Consider the following 21,895-nt stretch of genomic DNA (forward strand, 5'->3'; position numbering starts at 1 on the left):
GTAGCAGAGCATGCAGCAGGGAAAGAATGGTGGGTAGTAATTTGGGTGTTAAAATATTAACACATTTTTGCATATTTAATGTGGTTTCCTTTTTAAATAGTAGGCAGATTATGGCATGCTAGCAGATAGGTTTATGATTTCACATTAAATTTTAAGCATTAAAAAAATCCAGAAGGAACTACTTTGTGATAAATACATTCAGTTAATCAAGAATTGCTTTCTTTTCAACTTCTCTGCTCATATATTAACTAATTTATAGCCTAATTTCATGATTGTAGCTTGTGAATTAAGCTTCATGGTGAGTTTTAGTCTTAAAAGTTCAAAACTCTCATTCTTCTAGTTCACATTTGAGTACTATGGGCTAGACATATATAATCTCTGGACTCAAAATGGGAAATCTTGGAAGTCTTTACCGAGGAGGTAACCTTAATACCTGGGCATTAAGAATGTGAGAACCATTGTTTCAGTCTGTCACTTTACTTGGTTCTGGTCTCTTGAGAGCAGAGGCCAACGTTTTCCCCCTTAACTGCCTTTTCCCTTTCTAACTTCTCCTTCTCTCTAACTCAGATCGTAGTACTCATGAAAAATTTGTCCTGGGGAAGGAAGCAAGACCCCTTAATATTTTTCTCATTTCTCCTGTTTCCCCATAGGCAAAGATGCCTTTCGACGCCAACAAACTGTATTGCAGTGAAGTGCTGGCCATATTGCTCCAGGACAATGATGGTGAGGCGCCCTCTCAGTATTGATATTCTGTTAGGATAGGAGCCAGGCTTGTTTCAGATCATGACAGCAAGCTCTCTTGCCTTTGGCATCCCCTTGCTCTCCCTCTTGCTCCCTGTGCTGCTTTTGTACTCTGTCAAGCTGTATTGATTTTGTTTGCTGATGTATCAGTGTTAGACGGCTGTAAAATCTGACAGTTAGGTTCATTTTTTTTTTCTTCCTCTATTTTTTTCCCCCTTTTAGAAAACAGGGAATTGCTTGGGGAGCTGGATGGAATCGATGTGCTTCTTCAGCAGTTATCTGTGAGTAATTCTTATGCTTCCTCTCTGCTGTAAGATACATGGCCTGCTTTGAATGGGAGGTGGAGCTGGAAATTGTGGGAAGGAATGAGTCATGTGCTGCAAGCCATATGGAGTATGTTGGCAGATTTGAGGGTTATATGGAGGGACATGGTTTGCCTCCTTTTCTTAGTCATTTGCTCTTTATGGCCAGACATCACTGTGTGTCAGATATGAATTTTCTTCGTCTTCTGATATGATATTGTCAACTCAAAAAAGATGTGCCTCCTGCTTAAGTGTGTATGTTTTGGGCCAGACATACCAAATTATTTTCATTTGATCCACTCCCAAGATTGTTCACCAACCTTCCTTTCAGTCTGCTGTGAAAATGGAGTATGTTCATTTAGGATCTGAATAAGCTCAAGGAGTCCAAGTTCCACTGCAGTGGGGTGGGGGTCAAGGGGAGGATAGGGGAGGATGTGGTGCTGAAGGCTGGAGTGAGAACTTGGAAACTGCCATTTTCTCACTGTAAGAAATGTAAATCCAGTTGAAATGTTATTCTGCTGGCATTCTGAAAATACTGTTAAGATTTCCTCTTACAAGTTTCATCTGTGTTATTCTAAAAACAGGACTGAAAATAGATCATTTGGATAAAATCTTGAGAGTGTTGGGAGAGTCTGAGATGTCAGTTTGCATACAGCTTCCATCTTGGTGCCAGCAGCCTGAGTGGCTTGGCCTCCACCCCAAAAATAGAGCTTTGAAATGCGAATCTGTTTCCAGTTCTGGGAAGGTGCTTAGTCCTTTTCCTGTGAGACTATTGATCTTCTCGTAGTAGACTGTATGGGTATGCATATACTGTTTAAAGGCTTCTCTTAACATGCCTTACATCTCTGGCAAAAAGAAGGCTTCTGCTGTAAGCCCCCCATGAATTAAAGCCCCAGCTCCCCTGTGAGGGAATTCAGTGGCCTTGATTGTCAGGAAACGCTTCCTTATATTGAACCATGATTCACCCCCCTGGATTGTGGTTGCTTTTAGAAGGGGAAGAAATGAGATATGGTTGGGTTGGGCAAGTGGAGGGCTTTGAGGGTAGTTGAAAGTTGTTTCTCATCCTGGATAATGATTTCAGGGGTGTTCACTTCATTCATTTAGTTTTATATGTCCTTTATGGAGTTGTTCTGTATCTGTGTTATATTTCACAATAAAAAGGTTTTGGTTTTTATTTGGGTTTTGGTTTTTAAAAAAAATCTGCTTGCCTGGAACTGTCAATTACTGATGGACCCAGTGGTCAGTTGAGTGTTTTGGCTTTTTTTTGTATTTATTTAATATATGTGAATTGTTTAGTTTCTTTAAAATGGAAACTGATGAGAATTTTGTTTGTGAGCTTCTGTTTCTTCAGCCGTAGAGTTATGACCCACAGGTTTTAGAAATTGTTGGATGGAGGCTCATGAAAAAACATTCTCTTACAGTTCTGTGCTTTGTGCTGTTTTTGCTTGACAGGTGTTTAAAAGACACAATCCCAGCACGGCTGAGGAGCAGGAGATGATGGAGAATCTGTTTGATTCCCTCTGCTCCTGTCTAATGCTTAGTTCTAACCGTGAGCGCTTCCTGAAGGGCGAGGGTCTTCAGCTGATGAATCTCATGCTCAGGTATGTTTCGAAAGTCCTAGTTTTCCCACCTTTTTTGCCTGACTTTTCACTGTTAGCTTGAATTCAAGAGCATGTAGCTATGGTCATTTATTCTGTTGGGTTTCCTAGACTTTACCCTGAAGAGTAAAGTCTTCAAGCATGAGGATGTGTTTGTGTAGGTATGTGGTCTTTCCTAAAGTTAGAGTAGATGAATAAAAAGTATATTGTGTTCTGTTTGTGCCCTACTGTGGTGGTTGCTAATATGTCCACTCCATTGAAGGACGTTGGTGTTTTTCCTCTCCTTCCCATAGTGTGTTAGTTTTGGGGAAATCTAGTCATTACTTCTAAACTTGGACTAATTTTCTGTATATATCACATAGACCTATCTATGCCATATGTTTTTCTGTATTTTTATTGAAAGCAGTATATCATTCGTATTTTTCACTCCTCATTCAGTAATGAGTTGTACATGTGCTATATGCCTCGCTTAGGAAATATGAAAATGTGCAAGATAGTTCCAGAAACTTTTATTTATAGTACTTTCCTTGTATGTCTTATTATTTATACTCTAGTTCCTGAAATTGGATCTTATATTAGTTTCACAGTTATTTTGTAGAATCCTAAAGTTAGAAGCAAAAAGGGAAGAGGAAGCTTATACTGATAATTCTTGAGACCCTGTCTAGGAAGGGGAGTAGAGAAGTGTGTGGGGAAAGGCTGAGAGGATAACCAGAGTGTGCCATAGGGTCAAGGGACTTTAAAAAAAAAAAGAGCATGTTTATGTGGTTGGAAGATTCTAGTCATTATGAAATTGTGCCCTACAGAAGGAGCAAGTTGAGATTTAAAGAAAAAACAAGAAAGAAAGAAATGGAGCCAGAGTCTGCTGTCTTAAAACTTCAAGTATACTGAAAGCTCTGTTGAACTAAGATATTTCTTTGGAAAGGTTTTTCAGAAATGTGATATATATTTGTTAAATAGAATTTAGAATACTAGCATACAAAACTGCTATTAAAACATTGACAAGGTACTATGTTAAGTGCTGGGCATACACAGAAATACCTAAGACAGAATTTCTGTCTCCACAAAGTTAGAAAAACAGTTCTGTGACCTAAACACAGCCTGTCTTTGGGTGTATATTTTCTTCTAGTCTTTTCTTCTATAATTTTTAACAACTTTTTAAGCCTGCCACACATACGATTTTCTATATTGCGACATTTCAAACATAGCATGCTGTTTCCCGTGCTGTGAATAATCTTCATGGGAGTTTTCAGTAACTGCATCATGGCCTCCAAGGGACTGTAGCTTAGTTGGTATTCTTCTGTTGGCATTGAGGATATTTCCAATGTTTTACCATTATAACAAATTCTACAGTGACCATTTTTGTGTTTAAAATGATGTTAGGATTATCCAGGTACAGTAAGTCCTCACTTAACATCATTAATAACATTCTTGGAAACCACAACTTTAAGCGAAATGATGTATAATGAAACCAGTTTTTCTGATCATTGTTACAACGGTATTATTTGAGGATCTGACCTGCTGTATCCCGTTTTACTTAAAGTTGCCATTTCCAAGTCTATCTGTGATGTTAAGTGATGACTTATTGTGTATATTTCTAAAACATCTTAAAAGGCTTCTGAAGGGCTGGAGGCACAGTAGACCTCTTCATTTGTCCAGTGCGTACCAGACCTTGCATTGACCAAAAGTCTTCCTTTGAGGAATTGCTTTCAAAGACAATTTTTTTTTAAAGTGCAGAGCGGGGCATGAGAAATTACTCAGAGGCCTTTTGTGTTTAGCTGATTTTTGCTAGCTTTACTCTCTTGAGTCTTTTGTTTATCTCCCTTACCCTTCGAATTGCTTGTCCTTTTGTTGAAATGACCCACCTTCTCTCAAGTAAATAGCATAAATAGAAGATGCATTTGGCTTCTTGAGTCTTCTAACCTTAACACAATGGTCTGAAGAGACTTTTCCTTAAGCTTCTTAAAGGTCTGAATTGCCAGTGTCTTTGGATGGTTGAGTGCAAATATGAAGTGATATATTTCTGTAGCATATGGCTTGGTATTGCATAGCAGTGGGGAGCTGAATAAATAACCAGAAATATGGATTATTCAAACAGGAATGCTGAGATTCAGGGAGGCTAATTAAAGGAGAGCTCCAAAAGACTTAGAAACTGTACCTCTCTAGATCTCCTAACTTTTCATTTTTGAATGCTGAAGTTGCTGTTATATTCATTCTTTTGCATTAATTAGCTATATTAGCAGATTCAGCATTTCCTTTTTTCTCTTTCCCATACTCTTTGTTCTGTGTTATTTTTCTTCTTCAGACTCCCAAATGGAAAGTTTAATTGGGATGGAATATTTTTTTCCATACTATAGTCACCCTTTCTGATCTTCTAGTAAGAGCTGCCAGGTGGCTCTTTGTCTAGAGAGAGCCTATTCAAGACTAAGAAGCTGTAACACTAGAGGTTCAGGAAAGTGTCTGTGGTTCCATTGCCCCTAAATACAAATCTTTACTTTGACTCAGTCTTTCATCAGACAGTTGTGAAATGCCTACGTGGAGAGGTGGCAGTATGGAGGAGGGTGGAAGAATGGGCCTGGGACTTGTAAGTGTGGGTTTGGAACATGCTGTTTCACTTATTAGCTCTGGATATTTGGCACGTTACTTTAACCTTTGTGACCTTCTCATTCTCAGTTTTTCATCTGAAAACTGGCACTAATAATACCATATTTACAAGGATTTTGACAGAATTAAACTATATGAAGTATCTGGGAGAATTCTACCGTTGCAAAACACTGCTAAGGTACTATGTTAACTTTCTATGTTAAGTGCTAGGTTTATACAGAGATGCACAAAACAGGGTTCCTGCCTCCAAGAAACTCAAAGTCTAGTGAGGGATGCACACATTAAATAACTATAATATAATTTAATATGGTGACTCTTCAGAAGAACAGTTACTTTTGCGTGTATGTACTCAGTGAATTTTTTTCCTTTCTGATTATTGATAAGGAAAGATCACAGACAAGATACTCATTGATACATACTCCTTCCTTCCCACATATGCCCTCCTTCCCACACATATGTGCACACACGCACAAGCATATATTCGCTACCAATTCAATATTTTTATCTACTTTATTGAGGCATAATTTTTATACAACAAAATGTATGCATTTTAAGTGTACAGTTTTGACAGATGTTTCCACCACCACAGTGAAGACGTAGAACAGCACTATCGAGTCGAAATGTAATGTGAGATAGGTAATTTTACATTTTTAGTAGCTACCACATTTAAAGGGTTAAAAGAAACAAAAATAATTTTAATAATATATTTAACAGTCAAAAATTATTTCAACATGTAATCAATATAACAAAATTATTAGTAAGCCATTTCACATTCATTTTTTTGAGACTTAAGTTTTCAAAATCCAGTGAACATTTTACATTTACATCTCAATTCAGATGCTAAATTTTCATCAGAATACTTGATTTGTATTCAGGTTTCATAAAATTTAGAGTTGAAAACAGATTCTCATACTTAAGTTTGTCCAAAGAAACTTAAATGTTTTCCAGTAAGTCCGGTATCAATTTTTAAATTTTAAACTTAAATTTATTTAAATTGTATTTAAAATTTAGTTTCTCAGTTACAATAGCCACATTTCAGATGCTCAGTAGCTACACAGTGGCTACCATATAGGATGATGTATCTACAGATCCTTTTTATCACTCCCAAAAGTTCCCTTGCATGCCACCAGGCCCGGCTAATTTTTTTTTTTTTTTTTTTGAGGCGGAGTCTCGCTCTGTTGCCCGGACTGGAGTGCAGTGGCCAGATCTCAGCTCACTGCAAGCTCCGCCTCCCGGGTTTATGCCATTCTCCTGCCTCAGCCTCCCGAGTAGCTGGGACTACAGGCGCCTGCCACCTCGCCCGGCTAGTTTTTGTATTTTTAGAAAGATACTTTTGGCAAAGATGGGATTTCACCATGTTGCCCAGTCTGATCTTGAACTCCTGAGCTCAAGCTATCTGCCTGTCTTGGCCTCCCAAAGTGCTGGAATTACATGTGTGAATCATTGCACCTAGCCAAATGCCTCCTTTTTCATTTCTGCTTTTTATTTATTTGATCTTCTCTCTTTTTTTCTTAGTCTGGCTAAAGGTTTGTTGATTTTGTTTATCTTTTGAAACCTTTCATTTTGTTGATCTTTTGTATCTTTTTTTGTTGGTTTGTTTGTTTCATTTATTTCTGCTCTGGTCTTTATTATTTCTCTTCGTCTACTCGTTATGGGGTTGGTTTGCTCTTGCTTTTCTAATTCTTTAAGATGTTATGTTGTTTATTTGAAGTTTTTCTACCTTTTTGTTGTAGGTGCTTATTGCTGTAAATTTTCCTCTTAATACTGCTTTTGCTGTATCCAATAAATTTTGGTATGTTGTGTTTCCATTTTCATTTGCTTCAGACTGTTTTAATTTCTTTCTTAATTTCTTCATTGACCCACTGGTTATTCAAGAGCCTATTTTTTAATTTCTATGTTGAATAGTTTCTAGAATTCCTCTTGTTATTGATTTCTAGTTTTATTCCATTGTGGTCAGAGAAGATACTTGATAGATTTCAGTTTTCTTGAATTTTTAAAGAATTGTTTTGTGGCCTAACATATGAACTATTCTTGAGAATGACCCATGTGCTAAGGAGAAGAATGTGTATTCTGCAACTTTTGGATGATATGGTTTGTCAATATCTATTAGGTCCATTTAGTCTAAGTACAGATGAAGTTTGATGTTTGTTGATATTCTGTCTGGATGTTTGGTCCAGTGCTGAAAGTGGGGTGTTGAAGTCTCCAGCTTTTACTGGGATCTGTCTCTCTCTTTAGCGCTAATAATATTTGCTTTATCTATCTGGGTGCTCCAGTGTTGGGTGCATATGTATTTACAGTTGCTATATTCTCTTGCTGAATGGGCCCCTTTACCATTATATAATGACCTTCTTTGTCTCTTTGTCTAATTTTTGTCTCGCTGTCTATTTTGTCTGATTTAAGTCTAGTTCCTCTTGCTCCTTGTTGGTTTTCATTTGCATAGAACATCTTTTTCCATCCTTTTATTTTCAGCCTATATGTGTCTTTATAGGTGAAGTGTGTTTCTTGTAGGCAATGGATTGTTAAGTCCCATTTTTTTAAATCCATTCAGCCACTCTATATCTTGTGATTAGAGAGTTTAGTCCATTTATATTCAATATTTTATGTAAGGACTTACTCCTGCCATTTTGTTATTTGTTTTCGGGTTGTTTTGTGGTATTTCCTTCTCTTCGTGAAGCTGATTTTCTCATATGGTATGTTTTAATTACTTGCATTTTGTTGTTTTGTGTATCTGTTCCATGTCTCTTGACTTGATATTACCATGAGATTTACAAATACTATTTAATAACCCATTATTTTAAACTGATGACAGGCTTCACACTGACTGCAGAAACAAACTGAGAAGCAAAGAGAAAACTAATAAAAACTCTACACTTTAACTTTACCCCTCTACTTTTTAACTTTTTTGTGTTTCTATTTATATCTTATTATATGGTCTATGTCTTGAAAAGTTGTTGTAGTTATTTTAATAGGTTCGTCTTAGTCTTTCTACTCAAAGTATGAGTAGTTTATACACCACAATTACAGTATTATAATATTCTGTGTTTTTCTGTGTACTTGTGGTTACCAGTGAGTTTTGTCCCTTCGGATGATTTCTTACTGCTCATTGGCATCCTTTTCTTTCAGATTGAAGAGCTACCTTTAGCATGTCTTGTAGGATGGGTCTGGTGTTGATGAAATCCCTCAGCTTTTGTTTGTCTGGGAAAGTCTTTATTTCTCCCTCATGTTTAAAGGATATTTTCACTGGATATACTATTCTAGGGTGAAAGTTAGTTCCTTCAGCACTTTAAATATGTCGTGCCACTCTTCCCTGGCCTGAAAGGTTTCCACTGAGAAGTCTGCTGCCAGACATATTGGAACTCCATTGTATAATTTATTTTCTCTTGCTGCTTTTAGGATCCTTTGTTTATCCTTGACATTTGGGAGTTTGGTTATGAAATGTCTTGAGGTAGTCTTCTTTGGGTTAAATCTGCTTGGTGGGTTTCTGTAACCTTTTGTACTTGGATATTGATATCTTTCTCTAAGTTTGGGAAGTTCTCTGTGATTATCCCTTGGAATAGACTTTCTACCCCAATATCTCTATCTCCTCTTTAAGGCCAGTAACTATTTGATTTGCCCTTTTGAGGCTGTTGTCTAGATCTTGTAGGTATGCTTCATTCTTTCTTACTCTTTTTTTCTTTTTCTTTGACTGTGTATTTTCAAATAGCCTGTCTTCAAGCTTACTAATTCTTTCTTCTCCTTTATCAATTCTGCTGTTAAGAGACTCTGATGCATTCTTCAGTATGTTGCATTTTTCTGCTTGATTCTTTTTAACTATTTCAGTATCTGTAAAATTAAATAGGATTCTGCGTTCCTTCCGTGTTATCTCAGATTTCATAAAGCTTCCTCAAAACAGCTATTTTGAGTTTTTTATCTGAAAGCTCATGTATCTCTGTCTTGCTGGCATTGTTCACTGGTGTCTTATTTAGTTCATTTGGTGAGGTCATGTTTTCTTGGATGGTCTTGATGCTTGTGGATCTTTGTCAGTGTCTGGGCATTGAAGAGTTAGGTATTTATTGTAGTCTTTGCAGTCTGGGCTTGTTTGTATTCATCCTTCTTGGGAAGGCTTTCCAGGTATTTAGAGTCTTGGGTGTTGTGATCTAAGTCTTTGGTTACTGCAGCTGTGTCTGCATTAGGGGGCACCCCAAGCTCAGAGCTCTGGCTCTTGTAGACTTGCAGAGGTACCAACGTTGGGTAAAATCAAAGAGAATTCCCTGCATTACTAGGCAGAAACTCTTGTTCTCTTCCCTGACTTTTCCCCAAACACATGGAGTCTCTCTCTCTCTCTGTGCTGAGCTGCCTGGTGCTAGGGGAGGGGTGACACAAGCAAGCACCACCGTGGCCACCACTGGGACTGTGCTGGGTCATTCCTGAAGCCAGCACAGCACTTGGTTTCACCCAGGGCTCACATTGACCACTGCCTGACTACTGCCTCTGTTCATTCGTGACCCAAAGGCTCTACAGTTAACGGATAGCAAGTCCAGCCAGGCTTGTGTCCTTCCCTTCAGGACAGCAAGTTCCCCCCAGCCCCAGGCAGCTCACGAGATGCCACCTGAGAGCCAGAGCCTGGAGTTGGGAACCCTAGAAATCTACCTGATGCTTTATTCTATTGCGGCTGGGCTGGCACCAATTGGATTTGTTTTATTGGAGGGCATCTTTTTTTAGAGAACCAACTCTTGATTTTGATGTAAATATGCATATATATGTGTGTGTGTTTACGTATACATATATGAATATATGTGTGATATAAATATGCATATGTATGCATATATATGTGGTCTACAATGCTTATAGCATTTTGTATATTTGTATACCTTTCCCCCGCCTTTAATTCTTCTTTTTTACTTTTTTATTTATTTTGTTGCCCTTTTTCCAAGTTTCTGAGTTAAACGCTTAATGCTTTAAAAAACAATTCTCTTATTTAAAAATAAAAACATTTCAGGTGAAAAATTTCTTGTCAATATTGCTTAGTTTTATTCTCTATTCCCAAGTGATTAAGTCTTATTTTCTTATTACATTAACAGAAAATAGAGGCTGTAAGATACTTTTCTGAATTTGAGATTTTGTTTGTGGCCTTATATATGGGTAGTTTTTATAAATATTCCATGAACATTTGAATAGAATTTGTGTTTCTAGGGTATAAAGTACTATAATTATATCATAAATCAACTTTGTAAATATATTCCATTCTTTTCTGTCCTTTTTATCCCCTAATTTGTTTAGTCTGTAACCATGGTTGTGGATTTTTTTTTTTTTTTCTGTTTCTTCTGATCCTTCCCGTATCTTTAGCATTTTTTTTTTTTTTTTTTAAAGAGACAGGATTCCACTATGTTGCCCAGGCTGGAGTGCAGTGGCTGTTCACAGGAGGCAATCACATGCACTACAGCCTCGAAGTCTTGGAATATGATGATCCTTCCAAGTAGCTGAGACGATAGGCACCTGCTGCCACACACCTTTAGCCTTTTATGTCATTTTGTGTTACATGTAACTCTTGTTAAGGACACATAACTGTGTTTTTTAATCCAGTGTGAAAGTTTGTCTTTCAGTAGATGAATTTAACTATTTGATTTTATTGTAATTACTATTATGTTTAGCCCTTTTCCTGTTTATTTTGTTTTATAGTTTCCTTGGTGGTTTGATTGTGTTTTGTCTTATCTTTTTTCACTTCCATTATTTTCCTCCTCCTTTGGAGATGTGGAAAATACTATTCTTTCTATTAGTGATTACCTTTAGTTTTTTAGAAATGTGGCTTTATTTCTTTGTCTATGAACATTTGAAATTGTTTCTAGTCGCTTCAGGATCTGGCCTCTGCCTCATCCTCCTGCTGCCGTCTCTCTCATTCTTTCCTTTCTGCACATTTACATTCCACTCTCTAAACCAAACTATTTTAGATCCCTAGACACATTTTGTTATTATTATTATTTTGATGAATCTCCTTTGATGTTTAGGCTTAAACTTCTTTAAGCAGCCATTTTCTTCCATGTCACTTCCCCCATGTCTGTCCTCACATCCCCACCCCTAAGTTTTGAAGGCTGGATGCTAGCCTCCTTTGCTTCCTCTGCCGGAGCACTTTCCGCGCCATGCATGGTAAGTTGCACAGCTGTGTCTTCAATTGTACTGTAATACTTTTCAGAGCAGAGACAGATTCTTCTTCCTCTTTGTATCTCCAGTATCTAGCAAAAGATACACATTGGTTTTCTGTGGACATTTTCTAAATTAATGAGAAACATTTTGCTGTTTAGAATCATTGGCCCAAGGAATTTCTGGCAAACCCTGTTCATAGACCCAAAGAAGGAGGAGTAAAAAGCCTGTTGCTGAGAACTCAGTCTCTTGCCTGGACATATTTAGTTCTGTTTTCCCTGTCAAATTTTTCAGTGCATGGAGAGCACAAAACAGGGCCATAGTATGGTTGTAATCCTGATCTTGAGGCTCAGGGGAGGCTAGGAGTCCACTCGAGTCCGGGGCTTGCTGCCCCGTTTGGCCTGTGCCCATGCTGGGCTTCCGAACAGAAGCTGCACAAGCTCCACACGTGAGCTTATTCCCCTTTGCCTCTCAACTCTCTTCTTCCATTATCCTGCCAGGTATTTAGGGTTATTTTGGGTTTTCAGTTCTTATCACCTTTCTTCTCGAGGTTCAAAGAAGTTCCTCATGCAGATTTGTGGTCTCTGAGCTTTCGTTTCCAGGAACTGTTTATGAAGCATCATACCTACTCGCCCTTACCTCACAGCCCTCTCTCCTCTAGTTTCCCTGTCACACAGATGACTTTTCTCCATTCCTGTGTTCAGACTGTCTAGATTTCACAGTGCTTGACAGAATCAATAAGAAGAAAAGCTTTCTTGTTTTTCTGTCTTTGCCAAAGGACAGATGAAGACATCTTGGAAAAGAAGAAAAGATTGTTTAGGTGATGTTTAAAAGTGGAACTAGTGCTGTGAAGAAAGCAGTGGGTAGCCATCCTAGAGTACAGGAACCAAAAAAAAGAAAAGGAATTGCTCATTTGGTCACGTTAGTGTTTTGATAAATGAAAAGAAAAGATGAGGTAAGGGTGGAAGACACAGAACCTCTCAAGCAGTGGAGAACCGTGTACTGAAAGGCAGAGAGGACCAGTTTGATAGTCAAGAGTTAGGTTACAGTAAGAATGTTTGGATGGTCTTTGGCAAGCAGCAGAAGAATTAACATATGAACATGAACCAAGTGGTAGTTTTATAGTCTGGGATGTTTGAGAGTAAAATAAAATTCAGGAAAGTCACAATTTATTGTGCTGTTTAACAAAGTGATCAGATTCATCAGATTCAGAGGTTCCAATCCACAAAAATAAGACAAAATTATACTTACTTGGGGTGGCCATTTTAGAATTAGTCAGGAAATGAGGATGGAACTATAACAGTACCCTCATTGTCCCCGGAGGGAGACTGGTTTGCCATTTCCGTTTCTTCGTTACAGATACCTCTCTTTGGTAAGATGGTTGCTACAAATAGAAGATTCCAATATATCAGGTTTAATTATAGCCTGCACTCTAAATCATTTGCTTCTTGCCACCACAAAGCACTTTTTAACAGTACGTCCTTGTATCAGAATACTTCAGTGTTCTGTAAAGAGCAACAGAGCCAGTGGGAGGCAAAAGAATTATATTGTCAGTTTCCTTGAAAATGTTGACATGAAGCTTATTACTTCTGCTGTAAAACCCTGTTCTGGTTAGAAAGAGAAGAGACCACTGTGATCCCAGGGGATGTGTACAAATGCAGCTTTGGGTTATGTAGAATAAATACAGTGAACCGATCTTGGTTATTAACTGTAAAGGCAAAAAGAGAAAAAGGAGGATACACAGCCACATCTGTTCCAGGAACCACCAGTTTTTTTTGTTGTTGTTCTAAGGTTTTCAATAAGATTTTCCTTAACCTAAAGAAAAATGTCTCTGATAAAGAAAACAAGTAAAATGGCAATGGTATAATAGGTGCAGGGTAAGTTTTTGCAGGCCCAATTCTGGACTGTGAGCTTGTGGCAAAGCACATAGATAGGCCCGCCTGGGGAGCTTTGGATTTTTATTCCCTTGTTCTTTTCCTTACTCTACTTTGCTTTTGTTCCTAATGAACATCTGAAGGTCCAAACTATGTTGCATTTTATTCTTGTCATCCTTTACAGTTTTTCAAGAGCTAGAGCTTTTCTTCTAACCTCTAGTCTGCCGGGATTCAAGTGCAAAAGCAAAATAATAATGGAAATCTTTTAGAAGTCAGCTGTGCTTCTTGATGGGGCCGTATACAGGTTGTGTTACGAGCTGCACACACAGATCTTGCTGGTTTGTCTAACAAGGAGCATTCTCTTTCCTCTTCAAGCTTAATATTACCATTCTCCCTTAGATGGATAGTAGTAGTTTGCACCTGTTCTCTAGGAACCAGAAAAATACTCCCAAACACAAAGTAATCCTTCCAACAGTCCTCCAGGCTGGCATTACCTTTTAATAAATGGGAAAGTGCTGTGGCAAAGCAGGTAGATAAACTGAATCAAGATTACCTGGCGGGAAGTGGTGGAAGGCCTGTCTGGGCCCTGCCATCAGCCCTTGTAGCTAGTCAGCATTCCAGTGGAGTTTAAATTGTACGTATTTAAAGTATACAATTCGGTGAGTTTTGCAATGTGTATAGACCTATCATACCCCCACTGCAAGCATGACAGTGAATATATTTGTCACACCCAAATGTTTCTTTGTGCCCCTTTGTAATCCTCTCCCCCTGCCTCAGTGTCTTCAGGCAACCATTGATTTGCCTTCTGTCTATTACGTATTAGTTTGCATTTTCTAGAATTTTATGTAAATGGAATCATACAGTATGTTCTTTTTTTGGTCTGACCTATTTCACTCACTGTAATTATTTTGAGATTCGTCCATGTTGTGTATCAATAATTAGTTCCCTTTTCACTGCTGAGTAGTATTCCATTATGTGGATATATTGCAGTTTGTTTATTCACTTGTTGAAGGATATTTGGGTTTTCAGTTTTTTGCTCTTATGAATAATTCTGCAGCGAGCTTTCATGTGCACATCTTTGGGCAGACGTTTTAAATTGCTCTTAGGTAAATACTTAGTTAAATTGCTGAGTCATATGTTGGGTATACAGTTAACTTTTTAAGGCACTGCCATACTGTTTACAAAATGGTTATAGCATTTTAAAATTCCACAGCAGTGTGTGAGAGTTCCAGTTGCTCCACATGGAGCAGTATAGTCAGTCTTTTTTGTCTTAACCGTAGTTTTAATTTGCTTTTCCCTCATGACTAATGATGTCAGGTATCCTTCATGTCCAAATTTGCCATCCATATATCTTTTTTGGTGGTATCTCTTCAAATCTTTTGCCCATTTTGGGGGTAAGGGGTTATTTGTCTTATTGAATTTTAATAGTTCTTTATATGATTTATATCAGACGTTACCCACCTTACCCCTAGAATGCACAACAGAAGTTGAGCGGCAGGTGAGCGAGCATTACTGCCTGACCTCTGCTCCTGTAAGGTCAGCAGTGGCATTAGATTCTCATAAGAGTGCAAATCCCATTGTGAACTGCGCGTGCGAGGGATCTAAGTTGTGCGCCCCTTATGAGAATCTAATGCCTGATGATCTGAGATGGAACAGTTTCATCCTGAAATCATCCCCTGTCCTTGTGGAAAAACTGTCTTCCACTAAACTGGTTCCTGGTGCCAAAAAGGTTGGGGAACACTGATTTATATCGTGTAAGACCTACATGTTTTACAGATATTTTCTCCCAGTTCATGTCTTGTTTTTCATTACAATCTTTTGGAAAATTTTCAGTTTTGATGAAGTATAATTTTTTATTTGTTCCAGTAGTCTTTTTCTGTTGGTGTCATTGAAGACATTTATTCATTTTGTCTGTTGTCAAACTTGTTGGCAAAAGGATGTTCATAAATATTCTCTTATTATCCTTTTAAAATCTCTAGAGTCTGTATTTGGTGTGCTCTTTCTTATTTTTGATGTTGGTAATCTGTGCCTTTTTTTCTGATCAGTGTGGCTAGAGGTTTATCAGTTTTATTGATCTCAAACTATCAGTTTTTGTTTTTGTTGTTTTTCTGTTTCTGAGTTCAGTGATTTCTGCTCTGGTCTGTATATTTTTTCCCCTCTCTGTGTGTGTGTGTGTGTGTGCGTGCGCGTGTGTGTGTGTGTTTGAGATGGGTTCTCGTTATGTTGCCCAGGCTGACCTCTAACTCCTGGGCTCAAAAGATCCTCCTGCCTCAGCCTCCTAAGTAGTTGGGACTATAGGAATGCACCATGATGCTGGACTTTTAATCTTCATTATTTCTTTTCTTTACATTACTCGGTGTTTTATTTGCTGTTCTTTTTCCTGCCAACTGCTCCGAAATCTGAAACTTTTGGAACATCAACATGATTTTCAAAGGAAATGCTCATTGAAGCATTTTGAATTTTAGATTTTCTGATTAGGAAATCTGATTAGGGATGCTCAACCAGTTTAATGCAAATATTGCAAAATTGGAAAAAAGATATTGCAAAACACTACTTGTTCCAAGCATTTTGGATAGGGATGCTCAACCTGTAGGTGTTTACTGCTATGAATTTCCCTCTGATTGCTACTTTAGCTATGTCTTATGGATTTTGATATGTTGTATTTTTATCTTGATTCAGTTCAAAGTATTAATTTCTCTTCTGATTCATCTTTGACCAATGAGTTATTTAGAAGTAGGTTGTTTAGTTTCCAGGTATTTGGAAATTTTCTAAATATCTTTCTGTTACTGATTTCGATTTTTATACCATTCATTGTGGTCAGAGAACATACTTTGATTTGAACCTTTCAAAATTTATTAAGACTTGCTTTTGGCCCAGAATACATTCTTATGTTGCTAAATATTGTATACGTGAATATGTATTCGCTGTTGTTGGATGGAATGCTTTATAAATGTCAAATAGGTTAAGTTGCTCTTCGTGTTGTTCAAATTGTCTATATTCTTACAGATTTCCTGTCTTATTCTATCAATTATTGTGCGAAGAATATTGAAACCTCTGACTATAATTCTGGATATATCTATTTTTCCATTCAGTTCTATCAGCTTTTGCTTCATGTACTTTGAGTTCTTTTAGCTGCTTAAACTTTTAGGATTATATGTTCTTTTGTTTAATCGACCCTTTTATTATTATGAAAATAACTTTGGTTATCCCTGGTAATGTTCTTTGATCTGAAATCTACTTTGTTTTATATTAATATAGCCATTACAGCTTTCTCTTAATTAGTGCTAACGCATGGTATCTTTTATCTTCTGTTATGAACTAAACTGTGACCCGCTCCCCACCAAAATTCATTTGTTGAATTTGGAGATAGGGCCTTTAAGAAGGTAATTAAGGTTAAATGAGGCTGTAAGAGTGGGACCTTAATCCAAAAAGACTGGTATCCTTGTGAGAAGATGAAGAGGCACCAGAAGTACTTGCACATACCTGTGGGGTAAAACCTTATAGGAGTGAACTTCTTTTTCTCTCTCCAGGTTTTTATGCTTCTGTTGTCATACATTTTTATTTCAAAATGTTATTAGCCCTGTTATACATTGTTATTTTTGTTTAAGTGGTCAAGTGGTCAGTTATCTTTTTTTTTTTTTTTTTTTTTTTGAGACACAGTCTCACTCTGTCACCCAGGCTGGAGTACAGTGGTGTGATCTCAGATCACTGCAACCTCTGCCTCCAGGGTTCAAACGATTCTCCTGCCTCAGCCTCCCGAGTAGCTGGGACTACAAGTGTGCACCACCACGCCCAGCTAATTTTTGTATTTTTAGTAGAGACGGGTTTTCACCATGTTGGCCAGGCTGGTCTTGAACTCCTGACTTCATGATCCACCTGCCTTGGCCTCCCGAAGTGCTGGGATTGCAGGCGTGAGCCACTGTGCCCGGCCAAATGGTTAGTTATCTTTTTAAAAGAGATTTTCGAAAATAAAGAGAAAAAGTCTTTTTTATTCACCCAGTTATTTGTCATTTTACTTGCTCTTCATTCCTTTGTGTAGATCCAGATTTCCATCTGGCGTCAGTTTCCTTCTGCCTAAATGACTCCCTTTAACATCTCTGGTAGTGCTGGTCTACTGGTGATGACTTCTGTCAGCTATGTATGACTGAAAAAAATTTGCCTTCATCTTTTTCTTCTCTTTTGAGATACAGTCTTGCTCTGTCACCCAGGCTGGAGTGCAGTGGCACAATCTTAGCTCACTACACCCTCTACCTCCCGGTTTCAAGCGATTGCTGGGCCTCAGCCTCCTGAGTAGCTGGGATTACAGGCATACACCACCACACCGGACTGTTTTTGCTTTTTGTTTTTTTGTTTGTTTCTTTTTGAGATAGTCTCGCTCTGTCACTGAAGCTGGAGTGCAGTGGTACGATCTTGGCTCGCTACAACCTCTACCTCCCAGGTTCAAGCGATTCTTCTGCCTTGGCTTCTTGAGTAGCTGGGATTACAGGTACCCACCACCATGCCTGGCTAATTTTTTTTTGTACTTTAAGTAGGGACGGGGTCTCCCCATGTTGCCCAGGGCGGTCTTGACCTCCTGGCCCCAAGTGATCTTCCTACCTCAGTCTCCCAAAGTGCCGGGATTACAGGCGTGAACCACCATGCCTGACTGCCTTCATCTTTGAAATATATTGTCACCAGGTATAGCTTTCTAAGTTGATAGGGTTTTTCTGGGTGTTTTTGTTTTGTTTTGTTTTCCTTTCGATACTTTCAGTTGCTCCACTGGCTTCTGGCTTTCTTGGTTTTCAATGAGAAGTCTCCCATCATTCATATGTGTGTTACTCTATATGTAATTTGTCCCTTTTTTCCGGCTGTTTTTAGGATGTTCTCTTTCTCATTGGTTTTGAGTTTATGATGTGCCTTGGTGTTTTTTCACATCTCTGGTGTTTGAGTTTTGTTGAGCTCTGGATCTCTGGGTTTATAGTTTTAATCATAGGTTGAAATTTCTCAGTTATAGGTATGTATGGATATAAAATTTATTATTTTATTTTATTATTATTTTTTTGAGACAAGGTCCCACTCTGTTGCCCAGGCTGGCATGCAGTGATGCAATCTCAGCTCACTGAAGTCTCTGCCTCCTCCTCTTGGCCTCAAATGATCCTCCCACCTCAGCCTTTCAAGTAGCTGGGACTACACAGGCATGCCCCACTGTGCCCAGCTAATTTAAAAAATATATTTTTAGTAGAAATATGGTTTTGCCATGTTGCCCAGGTTGGACAGTTATAGTTTTCAAACATTTTTCCTGCCCCCATCTACCTTTCAGGGAGTATAATTATATATTTGTGATATAATTATAAATTATTATATAATTATAAATTGTATATTATGAAATCATTCCATGTATATTAGGCCATTTGAAATTTCCCAACTACAGTTCACTGATGATTTGTTCATTTTTTCCTGTATTCTTTATTCTTTGTGCTTTATTTTGGACAGTTTCTATCCTTGTGTCCTCAAATTCAGTCTTCCGTTTCTTCTGCAGTGTTAATCTCATCTACTGTATTTTTCCTCTGTAGATGCTCAGTTTGGTCTTTTTTTCTATGTTTTTAGTTAACACGCTGAAGCTTTTCTCGACCTTCTGCATTTTATGTATCAATTGTAGTTATAATTATGCTTTTACCCTCTTTGTCTTCTAATTCTGTCACCTGTGTTATTTTTACTGATGATTTTTTTTTCCCCTCTCTGTGGGTCATATGTTCCTTCTTTGAATCCCTAGTAATTTTTTTTTTTTTTTTTTGTTGAGACGGAGTTTCGCTCTGTCGCCCAGGCTGGAGTGCAGTGGCCGGATCTCAGCTCACTGCAAGCTCCGCCTCCCGGGTTTACGCCATTCTCCTGCCTCAGCCTCCCGAGTAGCTGGGACTACAGGCGCCTGCCACCTCGCCCGGCTAGTTTTCTGTATTTTTTAGTAGAGACGGGGTTTCACCGTGTTAGCCAGGGTGGTCGCGATCTGCTGACCTCGTGATCCGCCCGTCTCGGCCTCCCAAAGTGCTGGGATTACAGGCTTGAGCCACCGCACCCGGCCGAATCCCTAGTAATTTTTAATGGAAATTCAAATATTGTGAATTTTATCTTGTTAGATGTTGAATTTTTTTTTATTTTTGGAGGAGTATTTCTGTAAATGTTCTGGAGCTTTGTTCTAAGATGTAAAGTTACTTGGAAATAGTTTGGTCGTTTTGAGACTTACCTTTAAGCTCTGTTAAGCAGGACCAGATTAGTCTATGGCTAATAATGCCTCACTACTGAAGCACTACCCGTCTGAATACTCCACCAGGTGCACTGTGAGTTAATAAGGTTTTTCTACCGTAACTGGTGGGAATACAAACTATTCCTGGCCCTCTGTGAGCTCTAGGATTGTCTTTTCCTACTTCTCTTAGGCAGCTTCTCTCTGCAGCAGTGATTAGTTTCCTCACATGCTTGCGCTTGTCAGTACTGGAGACTGGAAGGGGCCCTCTGCAGACCTCTGTGCAGCTCTTTGCTCTAGTCCTCTGCCCTGTGAACTCTAGCTGCATTGGTCTGCCCGGACTCCTAGCTCTGTCTCCTCCCTTCTCCAAGGCCTGGAAACTCTCCAGGCAGTCAGTTGGGCTTATTGCATGTGTTATCCTCCTGATGTAAAGTGTCTAAGAAGCATTGTTTTGTTCATTTTTTTTTTTTTTTTAACTTTCAGGGTTAGGGAGGATGTAAACCTAGTCCTTGTTACCCCATTTTGGCCCAGAGTGGAAGTCCAGCACTATATGACACTTTTTAAACTACGTTTTCTTATTCTTTATTCCTGGTGGATAGTAACGCAATTAACTTTTGTGTATTGATCTTATATTTAGCAACTTTGCTCTATCACGTATCAGGCATCAGTCATAACATTGTTATTTGTGGAATAACAAGCCCAAAATTTCAAGGACTATCAATGACAGGTGTTTATTTTTTACTCATAGTTCATTCATCACTGGCCATCAGAAGCTCAGCTCTACACCTTCTTTATTTCAGGACTTGGGCTGAAGGAGCAGGCCTATCTCATGGTGCAGGGAAGAGACCACGTAATGCAATAAGTCTTAAAACTTCTCCTCTGAAGTGCACGTTACTTACATTCACAGTTTATTGGTCATACACAGTCACATGGCCAAGTGTGAGGTCTGTGGTGGCAGGGGTGTGATACGAGCGGTGATGTGTTGGAGCCGGCTCATATAGGTTCATGAGAGCTGATGGTGCACATCTCTTCCTGTCACTGCATTTAGTGATATCATATTAGTCACTTGAAATTGCCTGTGGTCATATTTATTGTTTATTTATTTTTTGTTTCTGTTTTTCTTTTTCCACCCACCCCACCCTCTGGCTGTGGTCCTATTGATCTTACTATCTTATTCATAGAAATCCTGGATCCTGTAAAGTGATCTTATATTTCAGGCTGTGTAATGTAAGTGAACTTTATCATGCACATTGTAAAGCAAACAAAATATGATCTCATGTGACATTATCCAGATTTCTTGCCAGGATTACTTTTGGTTCACAGAATCTTTCAAAGAACACCTTGTTGCTTTTTTTTTTTTTTTTTTTTTTAATTATTCGTTCTCCCTTATCTGGGAAAGGAGAGGATTTTACCTCTTTCATTTGTCCTTCAAATAAGTTTCCTTCAGGGTCCTAGTCTTCTGTTCTGAATATTTTCTGTGCCCTCCCAGGGTAATCTTATTCACACCATGGATTAATTACTGCACATAGATTTGATGACTCTTTCAAAATTGTCCCTGTTGGTAACTTCATTCCTGGACTTCAGACATATAAATTCAAGCTGGACATCACTGCCGTGTTCCACAGGCATCTCAGGTTCAATCAGAGCTCAACCCTTTGCACCCCCGCCTTTCTTACCAGTCTTTCTGCCTCTAATATTGTTTCTCTCTTCCTTCTGCTCCCCTGTCCCCATCACTGTCCAACACACTGTGGCAAGCATAATCTTTCCTACACACAGAAGTCAGCCTGTCTTATGTTTTGCTGCTGCCCCTCTTACTCTTTATATTCTAGCAGTACCATGCTCCACTTCCCTGAATGTCCCATGTTATGCGTGTCTTTGCATGCGCTCTTGTTTCCTTCTGCGTAAAATACCCTCTCCCTGTTTGCCTATCCAAGAAAAACATCCCCTGAAGCTTGGTTCAGGCATCATCTCCTTTGTGAGTCCTCCCTGACTCAGACATGGTCAGCCCTCCTTCCCGCATTCACTCTCTGCTTTGTATATACCTCCACCATAGGACTTAGCTTTTCTCAGTCTGCCTATTCTCTGCATATCTGTCTCCCCTGTGGACCAGACTCCTTGGGAGCAATGAGCTGTGCCTAGTCTGCATCCTGGACTTAATAACTGGCACCTGCTAGGTACCTCATAAATATTTGATGAGGGAACAAATGAACAAAGAAAATCATACTCAGAATCTATGTTTATAGCAAAAGTGTTTTTGCATAATAAAGAAGAATAAGCTAATTAAAACTACAACAGAAAACGTTTTCTCCCACATCGGAAGGCTCACTGTTAGCAGAATAGGGAGCAGTGGATGACTCTCAGCCATTTCCCACAACCCCCCAGTTTTATAGAGGCTAGCATTCACATTGGTCCTGGCGTGATCGACAGCCTGATGAACCCAGACAA

At 38.6% G+C, this 21,895-nt stretch overlaps 1 protein-coding gene across 1 annotated transcript in view; it reads left to right on the forward strand.

Annotated features, from left to right (window-relative positions):
- CTNNBL1 (catenin beta like 1) overlaps positions 1-21,895 on the forward strand; it is a 179,918-nt gene that overhangs the window by 82,637 nt on the left and 75,386 nt on the right. The window contains exons 8-10 of the mRNA XM_033186386.1: positions 651-723; positions 964-1,022; positions 2,496-2,644. Of these exons, the coding sequence (XP_033042277.1) occupies positions 651-723; positions 964-1,022; positions 2,496-2,644 (281 nt within the window). The remainder of the gene's footprint in view (positions 1-650; positions 724-963; positions 1,023-2,495; positions 2,645-21,895) is intronic.

This window comes from Trachypithecus francoisi, unplaced genomic scaffold (assembly GCF_009764315.1).
Source record: "Trachypithecus francoisi isolate TF-2019V2 unplaced genomic scaffold, Tfra_2.0 Lachesis_group21, whole genome shotgun sequence".
Classification (NCBI taxonomy): Eukaryota; Metazoa; Chordata; class Mammalia; order Primates; family Cercopithecidae; genus Trachypithecus; species Trachypithecus francoisi.